Consider the following 12,372-nt stretch of genomic DNA (forward strand, 5'->3'; position numbering starts at 1 on the left):
AGCAGTTTCCACATTTTAAGAGTTTGTTTGTCTACCTTGTTGTTAGTCAGGGTTATTTACTATTAAATCATCCCATCTCTTGTAGAGTAAAACCCTTGAAGAATAAAACCCAGTATGGGAAGGAGAACATGAAGGATAAAAACACTTCTTCATTAACTTTATGGGAGAAAAATATTGATACAGAACTTAAAGACCTGGGATCATTTGAACCTCATATTTATAAGTTATACTGTAATTTATACTTTCTTTAACTCTCATTACCCAATTGTGTATTCTAGTCTTGTTACAATTAGCTACTGTTGCTTGGTAAACCACCCCACAACTTGTAGTGGCTTATAACAAGCAGTGCTCAGCAGGAACAATTCATCTTGCTTCCACATGTTATTAGCTGGGTTTCCCTATGAGACTATATTCAGCTGGTGGCTGGCAGGGGTAGTGTAAGATAGGCTTTTTGTTTGTTTGCTTGTTTTTATTCTTTTGACATTTTAAGTCATTTTACTTTTACTAAATTATTCCAGCAAGGTAGTCTTATCCACATGTCTGGTGTTAGATGCTGCTGGCTATGGGCTGGGGTACTTCAGTTTTTCGCCACAGGGTCTCATTCTCTACTTCTCTATTCATTCTCAAGCTGTCTGTATCAGAAAGCTTGACGTGGTTACTTACATGGTGGCTGGAATCAAAGGGGCAAAGGTGGCAGCCATCTAAGACTTTTGTAAAGCTTTGGGCTCCTGAACTTGTACATCACTATGCACATTCTCTTGGCCAAAGCAAATCACAAAGCTAATGTAGGTTCATGGGGGGGTGGGGGCAGTGGAGAAGAGGACATGTTATCATGGGAGGAGCAGTGACATCCTGCTACAAAGAAACAGAGGCAGGATTCCTTGGTGGTCATTACTAAGATCTGTTGCAATGAAAACGTAACTCTATATCTTCTTTTATTTTTATTTTAAAATGTTTATTTTTGACAGAGAGAGCCAGTGCGAGTGGGGGAGGGGCAGAGAGAGAGAGGGAGACACAGAATCTGAAGCAGGCTCCAGGCTCTGAGTGGTCAGCACAGAGCCCCACACAGGGCTCAAACTCATGAACCCTGAGATCATGACCTGAGCCCAAGTCAGCTGCTTAACCCACTGAGCCACCCAGGCATCCTTAAAATGTAACTCTTTTTTTTTTTTTTCCAACTTTTTTTTTTTTTTTTTGGGGGGGGACAGAGAGAGACAGAGCATGAACGGGGGAGGGGCAGAGAGAGAGGGAGACACAGAATCAGAAACAGGCTCCAGGCTCTGAGCCATCAGCCCAGAGCCTGACGCGGGGCTCGAACTCATGGACCGCGAGATCGTGACCTGGCTGAAGTCGGACGCTTAACCGACTGCGCGACCCAGGCGCCCCAAAATGTAACTCTTTAAATAACAGTAAATTTTACTCCCGATCCTGATTCTTTCAATTCAGTTTCAATTCTTTCAATACAATTGAAAACAATTTGTTTAAATTTTTTGTCATTAAATAAAGTTGGTCTCCTAATGTGTAATTAATTTCTAATTTAATTGAATTCTTTTTATATTTAATTCATCAGTTTTAGTACTTTAAATTGAAAGTAGCACACCAAAACTTTAAATTATTAAAAACAATTTTTTTAAGTTTATTTTCGGAGAGAGAGAAAGTGCAAGTGGGGTAGGGCAGAGACAGAGGGACAGAGAGAATCTCAAGCAGGCTCCATGCTGTCAGTGTGGACTGAGATCATGACCTGAGCCGAAATTAAGAATCGGACGCTTAACTGACAGAGCTACCCATGCACTCCTAAATTATTTTTGTTTGAGATAGCTGATTCATGCATTTTTCTGAATAAACCTAGGAAAAAATTTCTTAACCTGAGTTTCTGTGGCCTGGTTTCCAGTTTGTGGGCCATACAATTTAATGCATAGTGATGTAGAATCTGACACTATTCTAATGTGATAGTGTATGTCAAAGTGCTATGAAGTTTTAAAGTGCAATGTATAAAATATACCAAAAGTATTTGATGTTTTTTTGTTTTAAGTGTTTATTTATTTTGAGAGAGTTGAGGCGGGCGAAGGGAGAGAGGGAGAGAGAGAGAATCATAAATAGGGTCCATGCTCAGCACAGAGCCCAATGTGGGGCTTGGTCTCATGACTGTCGGAACCTGACCTGAGCTGAAATCCAGAGTCGGATGCTTAACCGACTGAGCTACTGAGGAACCCCTTTGGTGTTTTTAGGTAGAAAAAAATATAGGTTGCCTGATATTATAAATGTATCAAATAATTATAGACTTCAGTTATTTACATATTATTTTAGGTTGGTCAAGAATAAGGGAGCTGAAATCACTTAAAATAATTTTTAACAGTGTTACTATACATCTTAATGTATAATAATAACTATTTTACTAGTATTGTTTATCAAATTATATGAATACAATCAAAGGAAGTAATGTTTTATTATTTGTCAAGTATTCATTAACATTTTGAGTTACTAAACAGAATTATGAAAGAATCTAATCTTTATATACATGGTTTATGATTTAAATTTAAATTGGATTTTATTTCTGTGCGTTTCTAGAAATATAAAGAAAAGGACAAACACAAACAAAAACACAAGAAGCAACCAGAGCCATCACCTGCATTGGTTCCTTCTTTGACTGTTACCACAGAAAAAGTAAGTTTTAAGTGCCATATTTTGTTTTATATAATAACTAGTTATGTGCTGGCTTTTACCTTTAAGAAGTAATATCATTCTCAGTGTCCTGGTTCCCTTTAACTTTTCTTACCTCTTTAACCCTATGTTAAACACTTTAGGATTCCCATTTCTTAGTCTTTTATTTTACATTCTGTTTATACTCAGTTCTGAAAAATAGTAAGTAAGGCTAACAACTTGGGGGGCATCATTGAGATTAAGAATTTGGACTATAGAGTGGGCTTTGTTCACCTGTGATTTTGAATTCTGGCTTCACCACTGAGTGTTAATTAACCTCCTTGTAACTTTGTTTGATCATCTGTAAAATGGGTGAAATAATTATTGGAATTGAATAAGATAATATATGTAAAACAATTACAACAGCATCTGGTTCATAGGAAGTATTATAGTAAATGTTATATGTGCCTAATGTGAAAACAAGTGTGGACAGGGAAAGGTGCTGGGACATAATGAGCAAGGAGTGGGGAGAACCACAGAAGGTGATACTGGCCAAGGGGCCAATCACGTAGGGCTGTGCAAACCAGTGCAAGGACTTGTTTTTTGAGTTTGACTCAAAAGCAAGCCATTGGAGCATACCATCTGACTTAGGTTTTATTAGGATCTCTGGCTGATTTGTTCTGGACAGACTAGAGAGTCAAGGATGGAAGCTGGGAAGCCCTTAGGAGATTATTATAATAATGCAGAGAGAGATGGTGGTAATAGTGGAGGTGGTGAGAGGTTATGAGAATTTGAATTTATTTAAATGTAGAACCCACGTAGCTTTCTCAGAAAGAAGATGAGACGTGTGAGAGAAAGAGAGGATCCAAAGAAGAGTCAAAGGGTGTTGGACCACATAACTAGAAAAATGCAATTGCTGTTAACAAAGATGGGAAAGACTGTGGGTGGGGTGTGGTAGGTTGAGGGCAAGATGAGGAATTCAGTTTTGGATATGGTATTAGTACTCTCTTGCTTCCAGAACAAATGTAGCAATTTAAAACAATATAAAAGTGTTATCTCCCTGTTCTGGAGGCTGGAAGACTGGTGGGCTCAGCTGGTTCCTCTGGATCTCTCAAAGCTGAAATCAAGGTGTTGGCTGGCCTGGGTTCTAATCTGGGAGCAAGAGCTTCTAAGCTCATTCAAGTTGTTGATTTACAAAAAAAATTTTTTTAATGTTTATTTATTTTTGAGAGAGAGACAGAGTATGAGTGAGGGAGGAGCAGAGAGAGAGGGAGACACAGAATCTGAAGTAGGCTCCAGGCTCTGAGCGGTCAGCACAGAGTACGACACGGGGCTCGAACTCACAAACTGCGAGATCATGACCTGAGCCGAAGTCGGACGCTTACCGACTGAGCCACCCAGGCACCCCCAAGTTGTTAATTTATGTCCATTTTATTTCTGGCTCTCAGCTGCGGTCTGCCCTTAGCTTCTAGAGGCTCTCTTCAGCCCTTACACATATGTCCATCCATCTCAGAGCCAGCACTAGCCTATTGAGTCCTTCCCATACTTGGGATCTCTCTGACTTCTTCTCTGCTGCACCTTTTCTGCTTCTGCCCACAGAAAGTTCTCTTCTTTTAAGGGTTCATGAGATTAGAATGGGTCTGCCTGAAAAATCCAGAATAATTTTCTTATTTTAAAGTCTGTAGCCTTACTTAAATTAGCAAAGACCCTTTTGCCATGTAACATAACTTATCACATGTTTTAGGGATTAGGATGTGGACATCCTGGCTGGGCTGTTTTGCCTACTTTAGGGTTGAAATATTTTTAGACACCCAGGTAGAAATGTTAATTAACCAGTGGCATGCATAGTATAGCATTTGGAAAATAGGTCCAGACTATGGGTATAAATTTGGCAACTGTGTGCATAAAGAGTTTACGTAAAGCCATGAGAGTGGGTGCCAGTGGAGGAGTGAGTGCAGGTGGTGAGGACAGGAGGCCTTAGGACACCCTACGGCTGCCAGTATTGAAAGGTCTTGGAGCAGAGGTGAAACTAGCAAATAAGACTGAGAAGAGGGCCAGAGTTTGGAAGAACACCAAGAAGATGTGATTATGCTGGAAGTGAAGTTAAAGAAAAGGAAAAAAAAAAAAAAAGTTAACTGTGTCATAATAATATAAGGACTAGCTATCATATTTAGTTACATGGTAATCTGAAAGTTCTAGTTTGAACTTTCTAGAATGTTAAAAATGGAAACATACAATATTTTACACTTTGTCTTCTTTCACTCGGCATACTTTGAAATTCATCCATGTTGTGTGTATCAGTACGTTCTTTTTATTGCTGACTACTTTCTTTTTTTAATTTTTTTTAACGTTTATTTATTTTTGAGACAGAGACAGAGCATGAATGGGGAGGGTCAGAGAGAGGGAGGCACAGAATCTGAAACAGGCTCCAGGCTCTGAGCTGTCAGCACAGAGCCTGACGCGGGACTCGAACTCACGGACCGCGAGATCATGACCTGAGCCGAAGTCAGATGCTCAACCGACTGAGCCACCCAGGCGCCCCAATTGCTGACTACTTTCTATTGTCTGGACATACCATAATGATTATCCATTCAGTAATTGATGGACATTCAGATTGTTTTCCAATTTTTGGCTATTAACAAAGCTACTAGGAATATAATACAAATCTTTATATGGACAGATTTTTCTTGCATAAATACCAAGGAATGGAATAGCTGGGTCACCTGGTGTAGCTTTAAGTTTTAAAGACACTATCAAACTATTTTCCAAAATAGTTGTACCATTCATTGATTCTGCCAGCAGTGTATCAGGGGTCTGTTCCTCTACATTCTCTGCACTACTTGGTATGGTTTAATTTTGGCATTTCTAGTGGGTATGGGGTACTTTCTCATTGAAGTTTCAGTTTGCATTTCTGTAATGATTAAATTATGTTGAATGTCTTTCCATGTGTGTATTTGCCGTTTCTTTATTTTCTTTGGTGAAGGTCTGCTCAGATCTGTTCATCACCTGTCTTTTTTTATTGACTTGGTTTGTTTTCTGCATTTTGTGAGACAACATGTGTTCTAGATGCAAGTCCCTTATCGGGTACATTATTTGCAGGTATTTTTCCCACTCAGTGGCTTAAGCAGACATTCTTCTTCTTCTTCTTCTTTTTTTTTTTTTTTTTTAATGTTTATTCATTTTTAATAGAGACAGAACAGGAGCAGGGGGAGGGGCAGAGAGAGAGGGAGACACAGAATCCAAAGCAGGCTCCAGGCTCCAGCCCCAAGCTGTCAGCACAGAGCCCGACGCGGGGCTCGAACTTGTGAACTGCAAGATCATGACCTGAGCTGAAGTCAGATGGTAACTGACTAAGCCACTCAAGCGCTCCTTAAGCAGACATCTTAATTAAATGGTTAGTATATACATTTTTTTAATATGTTTTCTTCTAGAAGTTTTATATTTTCATCTTTCACATTTACCCTTTTGAGTTAATTTTTGCTTGTGTGACTTATATATCAGAGTCCACTTATTCGAATTATAGATACCCAGTTTTTCTGGATCACTTGTGAGACAGACTGTTCTTTCTCCACCGAATTGCCTTTACCCACATTTGTTGAATCCCACTTGACCATATACATATTGGTCTCTTTTTGGAATCTGTTCTCTGTTGATCTGTTTGTCTGCTTTTACATTTTTAAAACTAGTATTCATTCATTCATTCATTCATTCATTCATTCATTCATTTATGTGTGCGAGTGCATGAGTGTGAGAGAGGAATGGAGAGGGAGGGAGGGAGGGAGGAAGGGACAGAGAGAGAGAGAGAGAGAGAGAGAGAGAGAGAGAGAGGGAATCTTAAGCAGACTCCATGCTCAACGCGCAGCCCAACGCGGGGTTTGATTCCCACAATGCTGGGATCATGACATGAGCAGAAATCAATTCTTGGACGCTCAACCGACTGAGCCACCTAGGTGCCCCTATCTTTTACATTTAATACCACACTATCTTGATTACTGTTGCTTTATAGTAACCAGTTAGGTCAGGTAGGATCCATTTTCCAACTTTGTTCTTCTCTTTCAAAGTCATTTTGACTATTCTAGGTTCAGTTTTTACGTGAGTTTTAGAATCAGATTGTCAAGTTGTTGAAATAAAACTGCCTGTATTTTGATTCAAACTGCATTGAATCTACAAATCATTTTGAGGGAGAATTAATGTCTTTAACAATATTGAGTCTTCTGATTCACGAACACAGTATATCTCTTTAATGTATTTTAATCTCAGTAACAAGTATACAGGTTTTATAAATCTTTTTTCAGCTCTGTTCCTAAATGTTTGATGTTTTTTGGTGCTTTTATAATCTTTTTTAAGGTGTAAATTTCTGATTGTTTCTTACTAGTGTATAGAAATACATTTTTGTAGTTTTGTATGTTTATGTGGTGTCCTGCAAACTTGCTGAAAATTCTTATTTCCAGTAGCGTATTGATTCCGTGGGATTTTCTTCATAGATGATCAGGCCAACCACAAATAAGACAGTTGTACTTCATCCTTTCTGGTCTGGATGCCCCGTATTTCTTATTATATTGTTAACTACAAGTGGTGAGAGTGAGCATCTTTGCTTTATTCTTGAAATTAGGGGGAAAATAATCTTCTAACATTGTATATGATGTTGAAGTTTACTTCTGTTCCTAATTTGTGGAGTTTTTAATTGGCCATGGATGTTAGATTTTGTCAAATAATTTTTCTATATATTTTAATAGATACATTAATACAAAAATATTTTTTTTAATCTCTTAATATGATGAAGTACATTCATTGGTTGATTTTTTTTTTCCTGCTGTTAAGCCAGATAAATGCCACTTTGTCTTGATATATTACCAGTTGTGTACATTACTGAATTCAGATTTTTGAAATGTGAAGACATTTTTGCATCTGCATTCATGAGAGATACTGGCCTATAGTTTTTTTTTTTGTAGAATGTCTTTGGATTTGGTTAAAAAATAATGCTAGACTCAGAATGAGTTGCCAAATGTTCACTCTTGTTCAGTTTTCTGGAAGAGTTTGTCTAAATTTGGTATTATTTCTTAGTGTTTTATAGAGTTTCCTCTTTTTTTTTTTTTTTTTTTAAATTTTTTTTTTTTTGGGAGGGGGTAGGTGGGGGGGAGGGAGTTGGGGAGAGGGAGAGAGAGAATTCCAAGCTGTCAGTGTGGAGCCTGATGCAGGGCTCAAACTCATGAACCATGAGATCATGATGAACCATGAGATCATGATGAACCATGAGATCATGACGTGAACCATGAGATCATGACGTGAACCAAGATCAAGTCGGACGCTTAACTGACTGAGTCCCCTGGCTGCCCCTGGTAGAATTCTGAAGCCATCTGGGCATAGAGTTTTTCTTGGGAAGTTTTTTTAAAACTATAATTCCATTTCTTTAATAGATAGAGAACTATTTAGGCTGTTCTTCTTGAGGTACTTTTGGCAGTTTGTATCTTTTTTTCTAATCCAGGCTGGATAGAGGTTTATGAATTTTATTGATCTTAAATTATTAGCTTTTGGAATCTGATTTTTTTTTTCTTATGATCTTAAGGTTTTGTATTTTAGTTTTTAGTAGTTCTAGGTTTTTATTTCTGTTCTGATTTTATTTTTTTCCTTCCTACTGCTTGGTTTGGCTTTACTTCATTCTTTTTTTTCTAATTTTTTAAGGCATAAGATGATTTAATTTATTTGAGGTCTTTTTTTGATATAGCAGTTCAAAAAAATAAACTTAAAAAAATTTTTTTGACATTTATTTATTTTCAAGAGACAGAGTGTGAATGGGGGAGGGGCAGAGAGAGGGAGGGGGACAGAATCGGAAGCAGGCTCCGGGAAGCAGGCTCCCGGCAGTGCAGAGCCCAATGCACAACGCGAGGCTCAAACCCACTAACCGTGAGGTCATGACCTGAACTGAAGTCAGATGCTTACCCGACTGAGCCACCCAGGCACTCCCCCCCAAAAATAATAAACTTTTAAATTAATTTTTTAGATTTTTTAAATTTTTAGTAAGAATGGAATCATACTTTCTAGTGTAGAATCTACAAATAATACCTGTTTTGCACTGACATTTTTATAAAAGAACTTTGGAAGTTTCCATGCATAAAAATTAAGGAATAGATAAATGGATAGATTTAAATGCTGTGTGGGTGGGGAAATTTTGCCTTGCAGTCTAGTGGCAGACAAATCGCTCTTTTCTTTTTTTTAATGCAGCTTATTTGAATTTAAATCAAAACAAAAGCGGTTCATCCGTTTTTTTTCTCATCCCCCAGTGCCTCCCTTGCCTCTGACAATACCCACATTTATTTTTTAGAGCAGTTTTAGAATCGCAGCAAAATTGAGTGGAAATTACAGAGATTTCCAATGTACCCTCTGTCCCATATTCATCTTCCTCCACTATCAGAGTGATAAATTTATTATAATATGTGAATCTACACTGAAACACCATTATTGCCCAAAGTCCATAGTTGATATTGGGGTTCACTCTTTGGTTCTGTGAGTAACTATTTGAGGACACGTATCCATCACTATAGTATCCTACAAAACTTTTACTCCCCTGAAACTTCTCAGTGTTCTGCCAATTTATTTCTCCTTCCTTTCAAACCCCAACAACCAGTAGTCTTTTTAGTGGTCGCCGTAGTTTAACTTTTTCAAAATGTCATATAAAATTGGAATCACACAGTGTGTAGCTTATTCAGATTGACTTCTTTCATGTAGTTTTATGCTTTAAAGTTTCCTCCATGTCTTTTTCTTAATATTTTTAAGATGTTATTTTTTTTAGAGTAGTTGCAGGTCCAGAGCAAAATTGAGAGGAAGGTACTAGGATATCCCGTATATCCCTTTTTTCCCTATTCCCACACATATATAGCCTCCCCTGTTATCAACATCCTTCAAAAAAGTGGTAAATTTGTTACTGCTGGTGAACCTACATTGACTCTTAATTATCACCCAAAGTTCATAGTTGATGTTAGGATTCACTCTTGGTGTTGTGTGTTCTGTGGGTTGGACAAATGTATGGTGACACACGTATCCACAATGATAGGATCATACAGCATAGTTTCACTGCCCTAAAAAGTCCTGTTTTCCAGCTATTCATCCCTCCCACCCTCTCTAGCCCCTGGCAACCACTGATCTTTTCACCGTGTCCATAATTTTGACTTTTTCAAAATGTCGTAAGTTGGAATCATAGTATGTAGCCTTTTTGGACTGGCTTTTTTCACTTAGTAATATGAATGTAAGATTCTTCTATATCTTTTTGAGGCTTGATAACTGATTTCTTTCTAGGACTGAATAATAAGCCATTGACTGGATATACCAGTTTGTTTATCCAAAAGGACATCTCGGTTGCTTCCAGGTTTTGGCAATTATGAGTAAAGCTGCTATAAACATCTGTGTGCAGGTTTTTGTGCCGATGTAATTTTTCACTTCTTCTGGGCAAATACCAAGGAATGTAATTGTGGGATAATACGGTGTAGGAGTATGTTTAATTTTGTAGGAAACAGCCGAACTGTTTTCTAAAGTGGATGAATCATTTGGCATTTCCAACAATGAGTTGAGAGTTCCTTTTTCTCTACATTCTCTCCAGCGTCTGGTACTATTGGTTTTTTGGATATTGGCCATCCTAATAGGTGTAGAGTGGCATGTCATTGTTTAAATTTTCATTTCTCTGCTGCCATAGGATGTGGAGTTTCTTTTCTTGTGCTTACTTGCTATCTGTATATCGTCTTTGGTGAGGTTTCAGAATTTCTGGTCCTTTTACAAATCAGTTCATTTGCTATTGTTTTATGAAGGATTCTTTATATATTTTAGATAAGTCTTCTTATCAGGTATGTCCCTTTTTTTTATAAGTGTATTTATTTGTTTTGAGAGAGAGTGCATGCACGTGCACAAGTGTGAGAGGGGTAGAGAGAGAGGAGATAGAGAATCCCAAGCAGGTTCTGTGCTGTCAGCACAGGGCCTGACACCGGGCTTAATGCCACAAACTATGAGATCACAGCCTGAGCTGAAACCAAGAGTCAGACGCTTAACTGACTGAGCCTCCCAGGCACCCCCTTTTTTTTAATTTTGAGTACAGTTGACACACTATGTTAGATTAGTTTCAGCTGTACAACATAGTGATTCAACAACTCTATATATCATGTTATGCTCACCACAAGTGTAGTTACCATCTATCACCATATAATAGTCATGAAAATGCCATCGACTGTATGCCCTATGCTGTATCTTTTAACTCCTATAACTTATTCTTTCCATAATTGGAAGCGTGTGTTTCCCACTCTCCTTTATGCATTTTGCTCATCCCCCCATACCCTTCTTCTCTTGCAACCATCATTTTGTTCCTTGTATTCATTAGGTCTGATTCTGCTTTTTGCTTGTTGATTCATTTGTTTTTTAGATTCTACACGTAAGGAAATCATATGGTATTTGTATTTGTCTGACTTATTTCACTTAGTGTAATACCCTAGGTTAATTCCTGTTGCAAATGGCAAGATCTCATCCTTTTATATGGCTGCATAATACTCCGTTGTGTATTCCATCCCATTCCATATATATATAATCACATCTTCTTTATTCAGCCATCAGTGGACGCTTGCTAGCTTCTGTACTTTGGCTACTGTAAATAAAGCTGCTGTAAGAATAGAATGTGCATGTGTCTTTTCAGATTAGTGTTTTTGTTTTCTTTGGGTAGCAAATACCCAGTAGTGGAATTATTGGATCATATGGTATTTCTATTTTTATATTTTTTTGAGGAATAGAAAACTTTTATTGCATGTAAATAAAAGGGTTATTTAGTTATCTTCTGAATTCTATTTTTAGTTTGTCAAGGAACTTCCATACTATCTTCCACTGTGGCTGTAACAATTTACATTCTTAACAACAGTGCACAAAGATCCCTTTCTTGCCACATCTTTGTCAACACTTGTTGTTTATCGTCTTTTTGATTTTAGCCATTCTGATGGGTGTGAGGTGATAACTGTTTTGATTTGCATATTTCTCATGATTAGTGATATTTGGCATCTTTTCATGTGTCTGTCTGCCATCTGTATGTCTTCTTTTAAAAATGTTTATTCAGGTCCTCTTGTCCACTTTGCAGTCACTTTTATTTTGTGTTCAGTTGTATAAATTCTTAACATATTTTGGATATTAACCCTTTGTCAGATATATCATTGACAGATACCTACTCTTTTTTTTTTTTTTTTTTAATGTTTATCTATTTTTGAGAGAGAGTGTGAGCAGGGGAGGGGCAGAGAGAGAGGGGGACAGAGGATCCGAAGCAGGCTCTGCACCGATAGCAGTGAGCCTGATGCAGGGATGGAACTCAGGAACCATAAGATGATGACCCTAGCTGAAGTCAGAAGCTCAACTGACTGAGCCACCCCTCTGATCCAGCAGATACCTACTCTTCCGCAGTGGGTTGCCTTTTTGTTTTGTTGATGATTTCCTTTGCTGTGCAAAACTTTTATTTTGATGTAGCCCTGACAGTTTATTTTTTCTTTTATTTTCCTTGTCTGGGGAGACATATTTAGAAAAGTGTTTCTATGGCCAGTGTTAAAGATGTTTTTCGTCTAGGTTTTTGTCCTGGTTTCAGGTCTCACATTTAGGCTTATTTTTAGGTATGGTGTAAGAAAGTGGTCCAGTTTCATCCTTTTGCATGTCACTGTCCAGTTTCAGCACCATTTATTGAAGCGACTTTCTTTTCCCCATTGTATGTATATTCTTGAC

The 12,372-nt window shown here is 37.8% G+C and overlaps 1 protein-coding gene across 15 annotated transcripts in view; it reads left to right on the forward strand.

Moving 5' to 3' along the window:
* MLLT10 (MLLT10 histone lysine methyltransferase DOT1L cofactor) overlaps window positions 1-12,372 on the forward strand; it is a 235,295-nt gene that overhangs the window by 137,333 nt on the left and 85,590 nt on the right. For 14 of the 15 annotated variants that reach the window (XR_007456916.1, XM_049626908.1, XM_049626907.1 and 11 more), the window contains one exon: window positions 2,569-2,664. Coding sequence is in view for 13 of the 15 variants with exons in the window: in XM_049626908.1 (XP_049482865.1) it covers window positions 2,569-2,664 (96 nt within the window). In the remaining 2 variants the exon portion in view is untranslated. Of the gene's footprint in view, window positions 1-1,310; window positions 1,392-2,568; window positions 2,665-12,372 lie in introns of those variants that run through there. The other variant, XM_049626921.1, reaches the window with a different exon arrangement.

The sequence above is a fragment of the Panthera uncia genome, chromosome B4, assembly GCF_023721935.1.
Source record: "Panthera uncia isolate 11264 chromosome B4, Puncia_PCG_1.0, whole genome shotgun sequence".
NCBI classification, from domain to species: domain Eukaryota; kingdom Metazoa; phylum Chordata; class Mammalia; order Carnivora; family Felidae; genus Panthera; species Panthera uncia.